This window comes from Semicossyphus pulcher, unplaced genomic scaffold (genome assembly GCF_022749685.1).
Source record: "Semicossyphus pulcher isolate SPU_LCO1_2020_fin unplaced genomic scaffold, fSemPul1.0.p SCAF_2, whole genome shotgun sequence".
NCBI lineage: Eukaryota > Metazoa > Chordata > Actinopteri > Labriformes > Labridae > Semicossyphus > Semicossyphus pulcher.
Window position 1 is genome coordinate 27722073 of NW_027211693.1, and position 20463 is coordinate 27742535.

Here is a 20463-nt window from a genome sequence, read left to right on the forward strand (position 1 = left end):
CAATAAAACTAATTCCTAGAGTAAGGACAGATGGCTCAGTCACATGTAAACACTCATAGTTTCCATGCTGTTAAACTCTATACTGAGCATAAGGTTTCTAAAACAGACAATATGTTGCAGCTGGACCCAAATCACAGTACTTTCTATAACATGGTTTTATTTCCATCTACGCACAAAGAGCATGTTTATCTGTTATTTATAAAACTATGAGCAATTAAGCGTCCTTCATTAATATCCAGGATTATTTTACAGTGTGTAAAACTGGCCGCACTTCACCACTACACACAGCACAGGGCTGGCTGGTGTCATGTCTGTGGGCAAATCATTAGCCATGTGTTGATATGATGGATCAGGAAGTGCATCCATTCATTTTCCTTTCACTCAGCTAACAGGAAAAGTTGTAACGGAAACTTTTCTTCATATTTCAAAGATCTTTATGAAGGACCTCCTTGATCTTACCTCGAGAAGTGCAGGATTAGAGCGGGAAACTGTAAATAATTACCCATTTAATTAATCATTTAAAGATAAAACGTCTGATTAGAGTGTGGTACACCCACACAGCCTCGGGTTCCTGATAATTAATACTGGTAATGATTTGCCTTCAGGTTGAGAATAAAAGAGCTCATTTATCCCTCTGTGCTCCTGCCATCAGTCCGCTGTAGTTACACAGGAAAAGAGAGGAACAGCAGTTTGTCTTGTGAGAGGGTCAAAGTTATCAGCTGACTTGTTTGTGAGTTTAACAGTGAGCAGGACTGCAACAGTGCAATACATTGTTGTGTTGTGTTTTTGTGTGAGAAAGAGGAAAACAACAAAAATAGACACAAACTCAAATATTTCATATTATATTTATTGAATAATATGATTGTGAATGCATCTGCGCTCTTACATCAGTGTAACAGTCAAAGCCTGATATGAAAGAAAGACAAACAGTGAGAAGTTTCCAAAACTCTTCGAGAGGTAGACTAACACAAACATCCAAAGTAACAGCTGTAAGAAGTGAAATAAATCCATTAATCTGCTTTATATCACAGCATATAACATGTTGATACCTTCACCCAGTCTTTTCTCAGAACTGCACCCAAAGCAAACATTGTACCAGGAAACAGCAGTCAGCAGTAGCATGCTGCACAGCAGTGCAAGTGAGGGTTTCTCTACAGGAGCAGATTTAGTGTAAACTCTTCCTTACAGAGCCTAAAGGGAAGGTCATGTTAATGTGCGCTCCCTTAAAACCAACACTAACTTAAGCTGAGCGTCCCAAGAGTGGAACAAACATATGGCTTCAATATTCTGCATATTTATTTATAAAGAGGGCGTCTCTGCCAGTGGCATGAAAATAGCACTTGTCTTTACCAGCCAAGAAATGATTAACAGTGTTAGCTGCCTGTAGTTAAACAGTGAAAAAAGCCACAGACTGAGTTTGTTCAGGCCCGCTGGCTCCGAAGGATCCTGGAGGATTTCAGCTGCAGCGCTTTGGGAGAGAGGAGGAGGAGAGGAAGGAGGGGAGGTGGTGTCCTGAGCTGATCTGTGCAGGGGGCTGCAGAGCCGCCAGAAGGACAAAATATGTGAGCAATGCTGCCGCCTTACACAATCAGGCTCCGGACAAAAGGAGATTCAAATTGAACAATACACACTGGCAGAGCAGTATTAAGACAATGTTGGACTTTCAGATAAATAAGTAAAGACTGTTTACAATCTAATATAAATACATATATTTACAAGTAGATGAATAAATAAATAGTTGAATATCTTCTGAGCAGGCAAAAGCAGTAACACAAACTAATATTTCCTACTTAGAGCCCTGCACCACTGAGTTCAGTGGATTTCCCCGTAAGGTTCATAATGGGTCAGGATTTGTTTATTTGACCATTTGCAACAGCTTCCCATTAGACTGACCACATCCTGTTTGTGCCACATCCTGTTTACTTCAAAACTTCTAACACACGATTTCTGCTACTGTCCTGGTAGAGAGCACAGAGAGGCACAGCTCGTCCAGTTTGTCAGACATGCACTGAGGACGGGATTTCACCTGTTGACAAAAAGAGAGAAAATTTTGAATACAAGTACAGTGTGACACTTTGGAAATATAAACCAACACACTGCGCTGCCAGTATGAACCAAGACCGGGATGAATAATCTGTATAGTTCTTACATTTCAACATTAGTCATTTCATTACAGGGCCGACAGTAAATGCTGAGAAATAAGAACACTTCAAAAAACTCCAACACCTTTTTATAGTCGTGCAGCACGAGCTCGGCACTAGTTGTGCAAGTATGCAGAAAAACTGCAATGGATGTGGATTTACAGCACGCAAGCAGCAACCAGCAAAATGTTTCCAAATATCCAGATTTTGCACATTTACTATAATGTGGGGAAAAAAGGAGTTTGCAGCATTTACATGTTAAAAAGAGGCAGAGGGTTAAACAATCATCAAAAATGAGGCAGCTAATGCTGAAAGTTACATCAACATTTCAACATTAAGTAAATGCACTGACATGATTGTTACTAGTTTCATATCTGTACTGTCAACATGAAGCTAAAGCCTGTTAGCTAGCGCAACATTAACTAAGAAATAATTATAATAGCCGTCACATAACCCACAGTTAAACCACCACTTTCTGCTTCTACACTTTGGTTTTTGGATGGATTTAAGAGACAAGATATGAGATGTGAATTATCTTAAGAGGTGAATGTGAATTTATGCAGGTGAATTGGGTTACCTTTGGACAGAGCCTGGATAGCTAAGCTAACAGGCAGCTTATTGAACCGACAGATTTAAGAGTGGTATTTATCTCCACATCTTACACTTGGCAGGAAAGCAAATAAGCATGTTTCCTAAAATGCTGAACGAAAAATCAAATGCTGAATGAAATATTACAGACACTACATTTTTATTTGTCTCTAAAAAAAAAACCTTTTCCTTCTGCTTGACTTTTTGCAAAAACAGACAGAGCAAGTCCTTCCTTTGGATTTATCACAGAAGATTATCAAGCCCTCTCCCAAGAGGTGCATTGCTTTTGAAACATTTATACGGCTTTAAACTGCACCGCTCACTGCTCATGAGTGCAGACTAAAGCTGGTATCAGGTGGCAGTTGATCAGGCGTTAATATTACAGTGTAACTCAATGCTGCAGGCGAGCAGAGTGTGGGCCTCGAAACACACGTGAAAAGACCGACTGTAGACGGGGATAGTGAACCTGGGGAAGGCTGTCAGGGAGCAGTTTAAGGGTATAATGTTGATCTGGTTAATCTAACTTAATCTAATTAAACACTTTCAGAAATGTATTATCTTTGTCCCATTTAACAGAGAATGCTGACAGTGTGAGAAAACACTTTACCTATTTGGATGAAAGCTCCTTCTTCAAGCAGGTTTTAAAGGAGGTGAACTTCTCCTCAACTCTGACGCCCTGTAAGTGTGGGGGAGAGAGAGAGAGAGAGAGAGAGAGAGGGAGGAATACTGTGAGAAAGACACTTTCATGATGTCCCACTAGATGGCAGTATTATTGCACAATCACTAATCCACCTCAGAGGTGAGATGTGTTTCAGTAATAAAAAGTGGCAGAAGTATAATTTAGACATAATGGTTCAGAGGTAATTAAGTGCACAGCTTCATTTAAAAAGACACAATTAGTGCTAGCAAGAAGTTGTAATTAAACAGGAAAGTGTGCTGCTGGCTGCTGAAGGAGGGATAATTGTTTATGAGTTCTCAGTTTGACAATAAACATGTATCTCTGCGCTCAGCTTTAACCCATCCTGCATTCTCTGACTCGCCTCTACACCCATGTGACATTTATCCACCACAACAGACTACACATAAAGAAGCAGCTCATTCACTTCAGCCGGGGAGAGCTGACACTGTTCTCCCACACTGAGAGGAGAGTAGGCCGAGTGGGCACGACTCCTGTGTCACCTTCAGCGTCATAAAAAACAGATAGATGGCATGTGAATGATCACTGCTGCCTCACCCCGCCGCCGCGGTGCAGCCGGTCTTTCATGACGCCGATGAACTCTTTGTGGCTCAGTTTATCATCATGATCCTCGTCGAAGATCTTGAAGACTGTGTTGACCAAGTGTTTGGTTAACTTGATGCCTGTAGCCACATAGACCGCCCGGGTAAACTCCTCTGAGAGGGAAGAAAGACAGGTGATCAGGTGAGAAGTGTAGTGAGCAGAGACACGAGCATTAAGAGTCTTCACTTCAGCTTTGTAACAAAATGGTGTTTAAAGTGATAATCTCAAACTTTTTCATTTAAATAAATGTCTGTTAAGTCACTATCTATCTCTGAATCAGGTAACACAATGGTGATTGAGCCTATGGCCCACTGATGAAAGCCTTTGCATTTGCAGTATTACAGACTGGCTGTCTGTGGCGACATTCGTGGAAAAAATCACAAGCTGCGCCCAGTTAGTGACGCGTTTTCCATCACCCAGCAGTGATTGGTCTGCCAGAGAGGTAGGCGGAGCTAAGCGGCTGCTTTTCTGCTCTCTGCGAGTGTTGAGAGTAAACAGTAATCTACTATGGCTGAACAAACAAAGAAAAGATTGATGACTACAGATACAACTTCAACAATAAGTGAAAATCCAAAGAAAAATAAACAAAGCGAGGAAAATCAAGCGTTAGAACTACGACAAAGGGAGCCAGCCATAGACGTCTGGTTAAACCAGGAAGTGTGCTCCCATAATTGCTGTTTATCGCCAGTGGGTGGCGCTCAAGGGCACAAACTTGAAATATTTGAGACTGTATCTTTAAAGGTGATAAATTATTTTTTGGAAAACAATCTTGTTTACAAGTTTCTTTAGTAGAATATCATGACAAGAAACAGTGTTCAACAAACTACTTATAGCGGTGTGAAATAGTGAAGAAACGACAGCAGAGACCTTTACACCTCTACATAGCACTTTCATGTTGGAGCTTTTTTATGTTCTGAGTCAAACTTTTAAGTTTCAATGATGGGAAATCTTCACAGCATACAATGAAAATTTGGACAACAATGTGCTTCAGATTGTTTCTGTAAAGCCTGTCCAGTTTCAATGTGACAATGCTGCAAAGCTGAAGAGCAAAGTGGGAGAGAGAGAGGGGATGAAACGCAGCAAAGGGGAAGGGTTGGAATTGACTTTTTGTCTCTAAATATCGGGCGTACAAACGAAACGAAACAAATCAGCTGAGCTTGAGATTCTATTCTCAAGATCAAAATTCTATCAAATACAATTCAGTTGAAATGACATTTTCTAAAAGCTTAATAAAAATATACACTAGCAGTCAAAAGTTTGGACACACTTTCCCATTCACTTGTTTGAGAAAATGTGTCCAAACTTTTGACTGCTAGTGTATATTAAGTGAAATTATAAAATAAGCAACTTTAGGGTTAACTGGTTGGTCCAACAAGACCCTTTATGTTACTCACAAAGATAACCATGAAATTAACTAACTTCACCACAAGCAGAGACATCACAAAAAAGGGGTTGAGATGGGAAACTATCCAGTCAAAGTGTTTTAAAACCAGTATGTGACTTCAGTCTGTGTGACTTCACCTTGACCAATGGAGCGGTTGGCGAAGTTGTACATCTGCATGGCGATGGCGAAGTCCTCCAGGTTGTTTAGGAACTGGAAGAAAGACCTGAACTCCTCAAAGGTGATCCCCTGCACAGAGATAACAACAGTAAAGCCTTCTATGTATGAAAGATAAATCTTGTGAAATGCAACATGAGAAATTATAAAGTGCCACATAAAGCAAACGGCTACATGTGTCAACACTCCAGCAAAGGATAGTGCTACAATTCACACAGCACATAATCTGCCTCCTTTCATCCTGTGGGGAATCCTTTAGTGTGTGTGGGACCTTGAAGCCATCAGATAGATAACACACCCAAACAGACAAAGCATACATTGCTGGATTTTCCCTGCGCAGTATGGACACGCTGAGCTGTCAGCGGCGGGGGGAGGACAGCAGCTTTTGGGAAGAGGTCAGGCCGTTTGCAGACTTTTCTAAGGCAGATTAACCTGATACTTAAATAAACAAAAACAACAAAAGTGATGAATCCCCAAACATCTCAGCCTTGGCTGATGACTCAAACACTGAGCCTATTGATCTCCACTCAACCATCTCGCAGCTACTAGCTCCGTCTTTCGCCAGGGGCCCCGCAAAACAGGCAACACACACAGCCGAACAAATGGAGTAATGACTAATCTGTGACGCTTTGCTGTTTTAACAGGGTGAGGGCCATAAAATATCTCTACGCCTAACGACGAGACCCACTTGATAATCAATGGAGATCTAGCAACAGGCTACTCGAGGTGGCGGAGCAGCAGGTCAGCGTGCAAAGAGGAAAAAACATAGTAAAGCTAAACTGAGGATGCTTCACTCAGCAGCTTATTCACAGAGCAGCATCAATAGAAACAGAGGTTGCTTCCATTCTAGCACTGATTACTGAGACTAGGAGAGACTGTCTGAAGATGTGTGCTTGAATACATGTAATTAAATGTCTGTATGAGAGACAAACAACAAACTTTCTCTTATTTCTAAACTTTGTACAATCAAAAGGAAGAGTTCAACATCTGAAAAAGGCTTCCTCTCTGAGAGAGTGATGAGGCAGGTTGACACACTCAAGTCTTTGTGTTATATATGATGCTGTACCCTGAAAGGTAGCACCTCTAGTGCAGAGCTGTAAGTTACGGGAATCGGTCTGTTCAAAATGAGGGATTTCAGGTGTGGAACCGCTTAATCTTTCAATGTGTGTTCAATAAAGAAGAACAAAATAATGTCTGTTTAAGCATGTTAGCTGGCGTGTGGAAGTTAAAGCTACAGGAGGCGACAATATTTCATAAGAATCTGGTTAAAATAACACATTTTTATCGTGTTAAATTGAAATGATGTTGTGACTGTGACTGGAAGCGCCCGTCCCTTTGGTATTTAGTTTGTTAAAAAAATTGTCCGTCCTGAATCAAACAACCAATCAGAATTAGCCCTCCAAGTAACTAGCCAATCACAGTGACTCTGTCCAAACTACCATCATCCGGCTTCTAGATGACTTGTGTCAGCAGCGCGCATGCAGACGTTGTGTAACTCAGGAGCAATGGCATGTACCTCCTTTGCCGACAACGACACATACTGCTGCAGAAGAGAGCCCGAAATAAAAAGAGGGATCAGACGAGTGTAAGGGGCTGAAGAGAGATGCAGAGGTTGCTCTGTTCCTCCTTGACAGCTAACGGTAGCTCTTACGGTAACAGCTAACGGTAGCACTAAACTCCAACACCTACAGGTAAAAAGGTGGTCCACACTAATAATCAACTATAACTATAATTGTAACTTTTAGTCGTAGTTTTGGAATGAACAGCATCTCTCCTCTCTCTCGTGGCCTCGTGCTGCAGAGAGACAGACCGCACAACGGCTGCGCAGCACACACCAGTTGCAAAATGCCGTGCATGTTTGGTGTAGCGGAGTGATACAGATAATGTTTTTCACATTGGGGTGTTGATGTTGCTTACTGCCACTTTAAATGACAGGGGTTGGACAAATTACCCTAAACACCAAAATCATAATGTTAAATGTAATAGTCCTTCAAAGTTTGTGAATCTTACAACTCTCAAGTTATTGATGTTTTCATGGATTACATCATCATGGCAGGCTTCACTGTTAAATTGTCCACCCCTTGTTCTTTAAGATGAGGAATGGGAGCTGTGGAGGTAAAATGTAAAGACAGGAGAAACACCAACGCACCTTTTCATCTGGCATGCTGTGCCGCACGTTCTCCAAATACCCGCTGACGTCGTCCACATTGGTGTAGCGAAGCAGGATCCGAGCGAAGTCTTCCTCGCTGATGGTGGGCAGGCCTTTGGAGTAGGAGAGGAACTCTATCTCAAGCACCTCTGTCTGCAGGTTGTCCATGAACCTGGAGGAGCGAGACGGGCGTCAGCTGCTGACAGGAAATGCCACCACCAGAAATTCACATCCACAAAGGAACACTTAGCATAGTCACAAACAAAACCACTACAGGTTTAGCCGTTGAAGGGTCAGAGCGGTATGAAAATGATTAATGGATATTTTACACTCGTCAAAGAGCAGACAAACGGTGATCAACTCACTGGTAGAAATCTTCAAATTTCAACTCGGCTTTGCCTTTTTTCCCGAAGAAATGCACCAGCAGCGTCGTCTCTGTTTTCTCATTCACATGCTATCAGAGGAAGAAAAGTGACCGCATTATCCTCACAGTATTAAATAGCCACCTCAGGTGTGATACAGCCTGTACGGTCAAATAACACAGACTGCACGACTTACAGCAAAGATTCAGCCAAAGAGTAAACCTGCACGATCTGACTTTGAGCTGTTTTGTTCCACAGGAGTGTATCATGGTTACACCGGGTAAACATTAACAATGACATATGTTTAACCACGCTGATGTGAGTTAATAGCCATACCCAGATTCTGCTATTGAATAATTACTTGGAGTTAATGGTTAATTCTTCACTGTGCCTGAAACCCAACAGCATTTCTCTGCCCTGCATGATACAAACACATGCAATGCAAAAGATCCATTACACATGCTGCAGGGGAAATATTAAAGGAGCTCTCTTTGAGAACATGTTGCACAATGTTTAAAACTTCAAGAACATTTATAAAACTGTATGAACAAAGTAAAGAAGTAAAGAAGAAAGCATCGTAATGAGGACATGGCTACCTCAGTGAGATCAGAAAACAGAACTTGACTTGAGCCCCGTCTGAGAACATCCCACATGCCCCGGGCCTCCACATGCTGACTGTCTTTTTTAAGAACCTGTGGCAGCAGTTGAAGTACAGCAGTTAGAAGACACAATGCATCTGGCACATGTTAGTGAGATAAGAGAGACAATGCACATTGGAGGCAGAAGGGCAGAGAGGTGAAGATTCAGGCATATATAGCTGCAGACTCAGATACAGAGGGACAGATGGACTGACAGTCTAACAGGCAGAAACATACTGGGACTAACACGGTGTATCTGAGAGGCCCATCAGCCCTGACGCGAGCGTGCTCTGCAGCGATGCATGCAGCCTGTTGGCAGAACATTGAGCCAACGCAGCGAACACATGTCCAAAGCATGCAGGGCGTGAGACCTGAGGGTGATTCATGCCAGGTTAGCTATGTAACTCAACCCACCCAATACATCATCATTTGATGCTGCGCTGTGCGGGAAATGCAGGTTATCAGACACCTTTCATCTACTGTGGTGAGATAGATTCAGATACATTTTAGGAACAATTTGGGTCTTTTGTCTGAGATCTAAATATAAAACATGATGGTGCAGACAGAAATCTCCTGCTCTGGAACAAAGAAGCCACTCAATGCTATTTTTCCCGATGACGTCGTGCTCTTGACCTTGGGTTAGCCAATCACAACTATTATTACAGTTTACACTGCTTGCTTTACTCTACACGCTGATGTAGGACAATAACTGCAGCTACACTGAAACTGTCAACAACAATGTTCTTGTAATTGGTGTCGTGTACAACAAAAAGATCTTTTGAGTGCTGAAAAAACACCACCAGAAGCAACATCAGGACACAACCAACCTGATGCCGTCTGAAGTGTGACTTGCTCTATTTCATAATATTTATTTATCTTATTCAGTGTTTCATCTCTCCAGCCTGAGGGGGAATGTGAGGCAGACAGCTCTTCCTCTGTGCCTCGTAGCTCTTCACCGTAGAGAGATTTACGACATGAACCCACAGCTAATTACGGAACAACTCTTTAATGCACCGCGCTGCTCCCATCTTGTCCCATCCTGATACACTTGTAATTAGGTATATGCTGGGGAAAGCCCGACCGCAGCGCTGAAGACATGCCTGTTACATGTTTTTGAAAAGCTGGACTTTTGAACTTTTTGCAGGAGAGACACCGACAGTGCGGCGGGAGGAATCAAAACAAGAACGGCACAAACAGCACTGCTGCTCCTCTGTTAGCTGTAGGCTCTTCTACGTGTGTGCTAAGAGCCTTTCACGGCGCTGCTTCTCCTCCCTGAAGGACGTCTTCATGGTCAAACCCATCACAAAAGGTAACCTGAGCCCAAATACCACTCGTCAAGAAACTGTAAAAATAAAACATGGGGGTCTGGGTGAAATGTTGTCAGTCTGCAGGTAAGAGCTTCTTCAAGTGGAATCTCTCGCCCAACGCTAACACAAGGCATGTACATAAATCACCTGGGGTGCAGCCCCTGCACTACCACACACACACACACACACACACATACACACACAAAGACAATATCTGATAATGCTGAAGCACAAGCTGATGTATTTCAATCTGAGAGAGTGTGAATGAGGTTATCTTGTGTTAACAGACACACATATGGGTGGTGTCGGCCCCTCAGACACATGTGTGTTTTCTGTTCTAACACACTATGAAAAAATATGTCAGGTTAGGAGGAGAGCATGCCAAAAATACATGCAGCAAGCAGAACAGTTCATTTTCCTGCAGGGGAGAGAACAATACATACACTGTGCGGCTGGGATTTGTGACTGCCGTACAGCTGCAGGCTCTGAAACACAAAAGAGAGCAAAGATTAGTTTCTAACTCACGAGGATTTTAGAACAGGAAGATGGTCACAAATTAGTTTTTAAGTTATCTCAAATAACTAATCGCCTTAAGTTTGTATGGTGTGACTTTCCCAGCTCTCTGAAAGTCTATTATAATAAGAATTATCATAGGCACTGTGAACGCACGCACAGTCTTCATCGTTAACTCCGTCTTCTTGCAAAGCGTCATTATATTCCCAAATCTGGAGTGCTCATTCTAATGATCTTTTTGATGGTTATACGGGCCTCAGATTCATTTAAGACCGTCCTGATGCTAACGTTGGTCCCAGTGAAATAAGCTCCTCCATGTTGTGTTTGTGCGATAAGACCTCAAAGAGTTGCTCTTATCGCTCTATTCAGCTCTGCCTGTTTACATCCACCTGCATGCGGCACAGGGCAGCACTAAAAAGATGAAAGACTCAGACATGTCTTACCCTGTAAGGCCACACTCACCTCTATGCAACCTGGGTTCTCTCGAGGAACACTTGTTGCTTGTTTAGCGTCTTTTAGGTCATTGTTTTGGTTCATGTCCTGAAACTTCTCTTGCTTCTACATTACCTGACGCCTAACTACACTTAAAGTTGGTGACTACTCTGTGAACATGGCAAATAATTGAGCTACAAAGCCAGACACTTGGCCACTTTATACTTTGCCCTCAATTACACAGTGAGCAGAAGAGGCTGAAGAACAAAACATTGAGGGGAACTTGAGAACCTTCTGTGGGTTCATTATGACCAGCAACCACTTTTACATCATGTACGTCATTTGGTCCATTATTAAGGTTAAAAAAAAAGTTAATTATAGCAGCTTTAACAGCAGTAAACAGCAGCTTAGACTGTGCCGACTGTCCCCCTGCTGCAATACCCACCTGCTGCTGGTTTTAGTGCTGTCAATCCTGATGTCCACTTAAGACGAGGTGTCTCCAACCCTGCTCCTGGAGAGCTACCTTCCTGCATGTTTTAGGTTTCTCCGCACTCTAACACACCTGACTCAAATGTTTTGCTCATTATTAATCCCCTGAGATGCTTCAGTTTGTTGATAACGAACAGATCATTCAAATCAGGTGTGTTAGAGTACAGAGAAACCTAAAACATGCAGGACGGTAGCTCTCCAGGAGCAGGGTTGGAGACCCCTGACTTAAAATATTAGATTTTAAAGATTTTTGTTTTTGTCTTTAATTATAGGACAGCTGAAGATAGCCAGGAAATGTTGGGAGTAGAGAGTGGGGGATGACGTGCACCAAATGATCGGCAGACTGGGAGTCGAGCCTGCGATCGGTGCGACGAGGACTACAGCCTCTGTACATGGGGTGCCTGCGCTACCAACTGAGCTAAACCAGCGCCCCAAGATATTAGATTTTTAAGATTTTGTGTGCCATGTGTGTAATTATGACCTGTTTTATTGGGGCCACGTATGTGTAACATTCATATTTGTGGACTGCAACCAGATTTCATTGGTCTTAAAATACAATTACAGCAAAGCATTCGTCTCTACCTGCTGGTCAAATCTTTGCGCATCTTCAGCGACTTCTTTTTTGTCCTTTTTCTTGCGGAAAATTTCTTCCAGCTGAGGGAGAAGATGATAAGTTATAAAGCAGATTGTATCAAATAGGAACAAATGCGTCTTATTATATCTATTATATTTTATATCTGATTATCAAGATTCTTTCGTACCACCAGGAACTCTCTTTTGTCCACCATTTCGTTCCCATCTGCATCAAACATGTTGAAAGCAATCCTGAAGCCTGCGTGGGGCTCTGAAATAAAACAAAGTAAATCACATCAGACTTTTTTAATCCCTAAATTATTATTTCTATTTATACTGTCAGTTCTTTAGTGAGAGAAGCTGTGTACTTACTTGTTAAAATGCAGAGCAGGAAGAGATACTCTGTGTAACTAAGCACGCCTGTAATAAAGAGACAGATTTGTCACGCTGAGGAACAAAAGCCAAAATGTTCCCTCTTCCAGACAAGATGGCATCAAACAGCATTAACCAGTTAGCTGAAGGTGTTTACAGATGTTCAAAGTCATGCATCCTAGATGAAGAAGCCTTCCACAGAAACAGTGCACGCCAAGAGTAATCTTCTCGCGCTCGCTGATAACATCTTAAAAGGTGCCTTTTACTTCATGCTTGGTGTTCCCCTCACACAAACAAAGGCTTTACGGCGGAGCTGACCTATCTGGACACAAACCCAAACAAATTTAAGGCCTACGGCTTCTGATCGTGTTTGGGTAACAAGGTGTAATACATTCTCAAGTGATCTGTCACTGATTGAGAATGGCCGATTCAGGTTTTGTGTTGCGTCCTTCAGCTCCCTTTGTTGTGTGACACGGAGAAGGGAAGAGTAAGTGTCAGGAGGCATCTCAGCCGACTCAGGAGGCTTCTCCCCTCTGACTCTGAAAGCATTCCCAAGCTTTTGTTTGTTCGGGAAGATAGAGAATCCAGCGCAGATAGTTCTGGGTGACTGCTCTTGGTGTTATGGGAAAAGAATTCAGGTACTGGGTTTGCTTCAGGGAGATATTTCCAGAACAGAGCTTACAAAAAAGATGCCATATTTACTCTGCTACGACATTGCCTCCTGAGGATGGAAAATGATGCAGGTATAAACTGAATAATGTACAAACTGAGGTGTAAAAACAGAATTATTGATGCATGCCATCACACAACATTCATGTAAAAACCCCCTCGACAAGAAGCTCTATCTCCTCTCCCCAGCTGTCTGTGTTTGGCAGGTACGGCCCTATAATGACAACAGATCTTTGGCTTCAAAGCCTTTAAAGCTTAAATGGGTTGAAGGGGAAAAAACTTTTAAGATTCCAGCCATGTTTCACCAATACCACACACCTTCACTCCTGAAGGGAGCCTCCCCCTCCTCCCTCTGAGCCTCTGAGCTCAAGTAGATGTTGTTAGACAATACAAAGAATTCCTCAGAAACACTTCATACAGAGTGGCAGTCCCGGAGATGTAATCCAATGCCATTCTTAGGCTTCATAATGTCCGCGGTGATCAGGGGGTGGCCAGTGGGACATGTCTCAACATAGCTGGGTTCAAACAGCTCCCTCATTCTCTAAAGCAATGCTTTGTTCACAGATCAATCCAGCCCTTTTTTCCCTGACAAAGCCGCAACGTTTAACAGCAGGATTAAAAGCCCCAAATCCCAGCATTGGCACTTAGCTAAAGCAACAGAGGAGAGAGCAGAACAGCGAGATCTGATGCTCCACTGGCTCGTATGACCTACTGAGCGGGAGTGTGCAGGCCCAGGTGGGAAAATCTCTCCAAAAAGTCTTCGCTGACTTCATTTCTGCATCAAATTTTCAAGTGAAGAATGAAGTCATTTCACAAGCTACATTTAGATAGATGATGGAGTGCACTGCTCCTGTATACTGCTCGACATGTTTACAAGCTCGAGAGGTTTGTGCAGTGAGCGTCTGTTCACATAGAGACGGACTGTAGAGTCCCCGAGCAGAGTGCTACTGTGTCCGTTCCAGGGCAGCATACGGGCCAAGGGTGATTACTCACCATCATCTTAATGATCAAAACAACTGATGATGGTTTGCTTGATTAATCAGTTATATTTTTGTTTATCAAATGTCAAACAGTAGTTCATATCAGGGATGATTTCCTCAAGAGAAAACATTCAGTTAACTATAATGTACAAAAAAGAACATCCACAAATCCTCTAATCATCCTCTAATCATCAATCACCAATCAAATCAACCTTTAGCAGCTGGAGAATTAATCATAATAATATTAATAAATTGATTATTGATTGGTAACTTATGTTTGCAGCTTCAAAAATAATAAAATGTAACCTAAAAGTCTTTTAATAGCTCAGCTAAACATGAAAACGTGTTCAATTTGTCTTCACAAGAGCAAACGTTTCAACAGATATGGACCATAAAGTTTCCAAAAAGAAATTAATTATTATTTGACTTTGATTAAAAGGTGCTTCTATTTTAGGGGAACTCCTTCTATACCTAAAATCCTTCAGGATCATTGTGTTTATTATCAATGGCCTGTTCCCTCTTGCAGAGGTTACTTGAGAATAAATCTACTAAAGTTACCAGACTGATGGAAAGATAAGATAGCATTTACAACACACTCAATATGGGTTAGGGAGGTTTATATGCACAACAGAGCGAGCTCTGAGCGAGACGTGGAGGGCCTTTAACAAAATAAAAGCATAAAAGGGAATGACTTAGATTCTGGGGCTTTGCGTGTAGAGCTCTGACACTGTCAGGTGAGTAACTTACCTCGTTCACGGAGATTTCTAAACAAATTAGATGATCCTTTCCAAACAGGCGGGGTATCAGCCAGCATCTTTTCTAACTCCTGAGAGAACAGGAGAAAAGCCCAAATCACTTATTCATTTCTAAACCCTGTGATCACAAGCTAATGCAATGTTTGTTGGCTTTACAGTCGTTACACAGCTTTTATACAGATAAAGAGATCATGTTAAACAGAGACTTTGATGACAGAACTACTCACCCTTTTCGTGAGGGTCTTCCATCCTCTCCTACCTGAACAACACAAGAGTAACAGTTACTGACTGACTTATATTTCAGTGGTACGTTCTTTAAAGGAATATAAAAGCAGGAAACAAAAGTGAAAACAGGTGTTTATGTGGAAACACCAGCTACGTCTCTGGACGCATTCCATCCGTCAATAAATCAGAAGATAAGGTGAAGGTGTTGTAAAGAAATAAATTAAAGAGGTTGCCGGAGAAGCACATCGATGACAGTGGCAATAACCCTCCACTGACACATTGTAAAGCCCGTGTCTGTAATTGGCATTTGATGGCTTGTGAGGTGTCGAAGCACGTGAAGATAAAAGTATCGCCCTCAAAGCAGGCTGGTGTTTGGTGCTATGAATGTTTCATAGCCAGCAAAGCTTATGGATCTGATATGAATAATTTACATGACAGCACTCTAAGTTTTGACTCCAATGGTCCACATCTAAACAGCCATGACATCAACAGCTCCATGTTGTCTCTGAAATATTACTATCAGTGATGCATAATAGTCCAAGGCGCTCTAAATGTCCACAGGAATGGAAAAAACAATCCTCTTTTTACAGCCACCATAAAGCCATAAAACACCGTGATTACCATTTTGCAACACATTAGCTATTATCCTCCAGAGACCTCTGTCATGTGTTGTGCTTCTCATTTACACTCCTCATTAGATGCCAATGAAGCCAGGTCCAAAACATTTCAAAAGGTCACACATCATAATCATAATCAACACCAATAATCAGACGCTCTTATCATTACATTTATGACTAACATGCCAGGTTGTTTGGTCTCCCTGGGTCTCTGCAAGCTTGTTGCCACATAAATGAGCCATAAAAGTGGGGTTGCTGGTAAAGATGTCTATCTTTATGCAGGTGTTATGACTGAAGCTGTTCAGGCTGCAGCTTATTGTCCTATGACACTTCGCAGGCCCTCAGCAACAAGTCATGTTCCAGGAAATAACACCGGGACTTTTTTTCAATCTCAAGTAATTGGAGGATGAAGGAGCAGGGATTTATCTGATAAGCTGATGGAAGTGTAATTAAGCAAATGGCTGCTGACAAATGAAGCTGATTTCTCCAGAGGGCTGCAAAGACTATATGGGCAGTGTAGCACCTGCAGTGCAGCACACTGCGAGCTTCATGAGGGAAAATAGGCTGAAACCTTCGCTTAAAATATAGTTCCTCTCTTGGTTCTGAGACCAAAACAATCCTCTCTCTGCGGATAATACTCTCTGATGGCCCGGGGACAATTGGGCAGAGTTTGCAGGGCTGAATGTACCGTAGCTCACTAGTTAAACACAAACTGTTAAAGCTGCTAACACTTATGTACAGTGAGTATCAATATGATCAATAAGGAAAAGTTCTTGCTAAGACAATTACATTCTTAAAAAGAAATGTGTATAGTTGACTTCTTAACTACACAAAGAGGCAAAAAGCAAGTGAAAAAGAGAAACAAATTATCATTTGATATTTGATACAATGCAGAATAAAGGAATAACACAGGTTAGCTCTGTCAGTATTCATCAATAAGTAACATTCAAACTCAGTTACACAGAAGTTAATACACAGAAAGTTACGCTGTTAGAGCCATACAGACGATTAGGTTTATATTAACATTGTGCCTCATTTGAGTATAGTTGTAAGTTATATAATTTAGTATTTACTTATATATATGTTCTCTTATTTTTTATTGATAACAGCAGATTTATGAGGATATTTGTGCTCCCTTAATTGTTTAATCCTGCTGTCGTAAACGGTTGCCGGTGTCGTAAAGAACAGTGAGTGTAGCAAAGTGCTGCGTGTGGCACCTGTGGGCACGTGCTCCATGCATGAGGCATTCAGGTAAGCAGGACGAGGAGCACCAGTTTTTCTGACCGTTGCCAATACGATATAAAAGATTTAAAGTCAAGAGAAAAGACTTTTGTTTATTAAAGCGTCTAATTGTTTCAATTCTCTTCGGTCTCCTTCATCTTTTGGAACAAGTCGACGTTTGCCTTTTAAGGAACACGCGTCAGAAACCTCACATCCTGCAAGAGTGGCAAAGAAGGTTTTTATTTAAAGCTGCCACTACATACGATGTGTCTGTGTTGATGCAAAAACATCAGAAGGGCTGCAACAAGTAATTATTTTCGTCTTTAATTAATCCACTAATTATTTTCATGATTAATTGATTAATTGTTTGATTTAAATAATGACAGAAAAAAGTCCACAGTGATATCTTCAGGCTGTTTTTGTCAGCAGTCCAAAATCACAGAAACAATCAATCTAAAACATGAAAGAAACAATTAATCAGTGATTAAATCGGTGTGTATTATTTTTTCTCTGTTACAGGAACATCAGTGATCAATAACTACTCTCTTCTTCCTGCAGAGGATGTTGAGAAATACGGTTCTGAGGAGGAGCTGAGTAACAGGAGAGCACTCACTCTTAGGTTCATTCAACGTAATGGACTCGATAAAGTTGAGTGGCGTCATGTAGAGCTGGCCCTCGTACTCCACCGAACTGAACAGGCGAAATCTGTTTTCATAGGAGGACATGTACACATCTCCATCATCCAGACCGTAGCTCTTTGCCTGTAAACACACACACACACACACACACACACACACACACACACACACACATAATAAGACAAACCTGGTTTATCATATCAACATGATAATACTTTCTGAAAGATGCTTTTTATCCACTGAGGATTTTCTTGTCACAAAATGCCGCACTCACATGGAACAACAAAGAGGCCGTGCTTTAATTCAGTAATGAGCCGCATGTTATGTCAGCCTTATTTTTCATCTTGTGCACCAGATAATGTCCCTACAACTGTTCAAACCAAGCCAGATCAGAAGGCCGGATTGGTGAAGACAGAGTGGATCTCTCTGTCAGGTGGCAAAGTGCCAGGTCTACTGGGCACAGAGCAAACACCCAGGGAATGCGTGCCCCCCTCTGCTTAACCATTAAACCCCCTCTAACCACCCCCGCCTCTCATCAAGTGTCAGCCCCTCGGCCAAGTCCCAGTGTCCAGTTTCCTGTGTCCCTGGATTCCTGCAGCCTGTGGACACCAGTCAAGGTTTCTTCTCTCCTACCCGCGAATAAGGAACAAGGAGTCTTCTGTAGCTAGAGGTGGGCAAACCAAACCTCGTTTACATGGTTTACGTGTTTGTTTACATCCCCTGTGATCCGTGAAAATCTTGTCAACAATGTTGACACACGTCTGAGCTAAAGAGACTTTCTGTTGAAGTGCTGGTATTCTGGCTAATATGGCCGTACAGTGCAGGGACAAAATAACATCGGGATAGAAAACACAACAGTGCTGCACAAACCTGTGTAATAGATAGATCTGGAATGATTGGTCAAGTTGGTCAACATTTCTTGCTTTAAAACTTATTTAAACACATTTCTTAAGAAAGTATTCTCAAGGGCTGCAACAAATTATTATTTTAATAACTTAATAATAAGTTATTTGTTTAAAACAAGAGTTAGTTTTCACCTTTTAACATTATTTTCCTTCATCCTGCTCCTTGAAAGTCAGAGACATTGAGGCAGAAAGTTTGTATCTACAGTGACATCAAAACAGAGAAAAAGAACCTGACATGTGATAGTTAGTTAGTTAGTTAGTTAGTTGCTGATTAATTTTCTGTAAAATGACAGATTTATTATCTGATATAACTGGATATAGCCTGCTGTCTACTGGATTGAGCTTTTCACTTTATCACTTTGGGTCTGATTCTGCTGCGTAAACAAAACAGGCTAACAGAAGATGTCACTCTGGCTCTGGAAAGTTGTGATGTTGTTGGTTTCAGATGTTTTCTGGACTACACATTTAATTGATTATTTAAATAATTAATCACTACATTACTATGTATGAAAATACTCCTTAGTTGGAGCTTTATAATACTCAACAATGACAATTTTTGTGGCTATCTTCCACCTCTGTAGGTACAGTAAAGGCAACGTACTGAATTCAGCATTAACAACACCATGTATGGCCACACATGATTACAACTGATGTCATTAAACCTCTCAGATAAAGTATGAAACAAATGACACCCTATTAGCTTGTTATTGCTACAAGTCATTATCGGGCAATTGTTCAGGATTACATAACACAGTTAGCTGTTCTTGTTATTTAGCCAATCGCCTAATACATCTAATTACAGTATACTGTATACACAAGTATCTGACTTTCTGTTTTTGGAGAACTGTTTATTCTAACATACGCAGAAAAGAAACGCAAGCAGCAATTAGGTCACGTGAAATGCCTTTGACCATCTTGCCATTTCAGCACCAAAGGTCGGGGATAGCTCCTAATGGTGACGACACATTAACGTTTAAGTGCACTGTGTTAGCTAATTATCTCGGTACATGCAGATGCTCTTGTTACATTACTGTACGTCCGAAAGAGACGAACATGTTTAATGTGTTTTTATTAGACCGAGGTTGCAAATATTGTCAGTAGAGCCAAAACGTTGCACTGTACCTTATCAGTGGCAGAAACTGATGGCAACGCAAGATGAAAGAGTCGAGCCTCGACATGGCTCTTCAACCCGGAGCGTCTACCGTCAAACGAGCAGCAGTAATAAGCGGCACTGGCCGCGGCTGTGAGGCACGCTCCGGTTGCGATAACTTTCAGCGCTTTTGTCCCCTTCGAGGAAGCCGTGAACTTCCCTGTTTTGGAGCTTTTTGCGAGTGAAGGGATAAGTCTACGCAGGGCCGCCATGGCTGTTTACACTGAGCTGTCGTAACCAAGAATACACAGCGTAGAGCAGAGCAGAGCAGAGCAGAGCAGCGCGAGCCGCCTGCTGCTCCGTGCTCGCGAGACATGCCGTGGGTATTTCAAGGCGCTCTGGGATTAAAGGGCATCCGTTTCATGAGAGTAAAGGAAATGTTGGAATCTGTGGATAAACATAGAAAAAAAACACCTAATTATGTGTTATCTCATCTGGGTTAGTTAAAAGTTAAATACATTTAGGGTTTACAAATTGAATATGGATTTTAAGTGCTTACTTTAAGCCCACAGCCCACTATCAACCCTCTCTTCCCCTGTGTCTCTCGTGTGTTATGCCTTGGGAGAAGGAAAAAAAAATCCCTGCCAGGGCACGTCTGAACTGTGACAGCCCCGCCCATTACTAGTCCTGTGGTTTTGCACCTGCCTCACCACCCCTGCCACTTAGAGCGCAAAACCTCCTGGAGCTCCTGTACCTGCACTGCAGCGTTTATTCAGCCTTCACCACTGAATCCTCTTCTGCTGGGTCCCCTCTACGTCTTCGCTGAGGCATCACCGTCCGCTGCGAACAGGTATGCAACATGAGGGCTATCTGATCAACGACTGCAGCCCACCCCCAACTGATGAAGACGCAGCGGTAAAAAAGAAAGAAAGAAAAAAGAAGGAGAAATCGGTGCAGCTAGA

General features: G+C 42.0%; 1 protein-coding gene across 1 annotated transcript; it reads right to left on the minus strand.

Annotated features, from left to right (window-relative positions):
* Window positions 1-874: 874 nt before the first annotated feature.
* Window positions 875-19777, minus strand: micu3b (mitochondrial calcium uptake family, member 3b). Its single transcript, XM_069669773.1, has 15 exons — window positions 19534-19777; window positions 17482-17629; window positions 15033-15064; window positions 14798-14876; window positions 12402-12449; window positions 12218-12300; window positions 12039-12110; window positions 10466-10507; window positions 8674-8769; window positions 8081-8169; window positions 7716-7887; window positions 5530-5638; window positions 3964-4121; window positions 3337-3405; window positions 875-2026 (listed from the first exon to the last, which is right to left on the minus strand). The coding sequence occupies exons 1-14, from the start codon at window positions 19771-19773 to the stop codon at window positions 3337-3339; spliced, it is 1437 nt and encodes a 478-aa protein (XP_069525874.1). The 5' UTR covers window positions 19774-19777; the 3' UTR covers window positions 875-2026.
* Window positions 19778-20463: the final 686 nt, after the last annotated feature.

Excerpts from the sequence above, each read along its gene's own strand:
- micu3b (XM_069669773.1), bottom strand. The coding sequence starts at position 19,773 with ATGGCGGCCCTGCGTAGACTTATCCCTTCACTCGCAAAAAGCTCCAAA. Across the intron at positions 14,877-15,032 it reads GGAAGACCCTCACGAAAAGG|GAGTTAGAAAAGATGCTGGC; the intron begins GTGAGTAGTTCT and ends CTGTTCTCTCAG. Across the intron at positions 8,170-8,673 it reads TGTTTTCTGATCTCACTGAG|CATGTGAATGAGAAAACAGA; the intron begins GTAGCCATGTCC and ends TTCCTCTGATAG.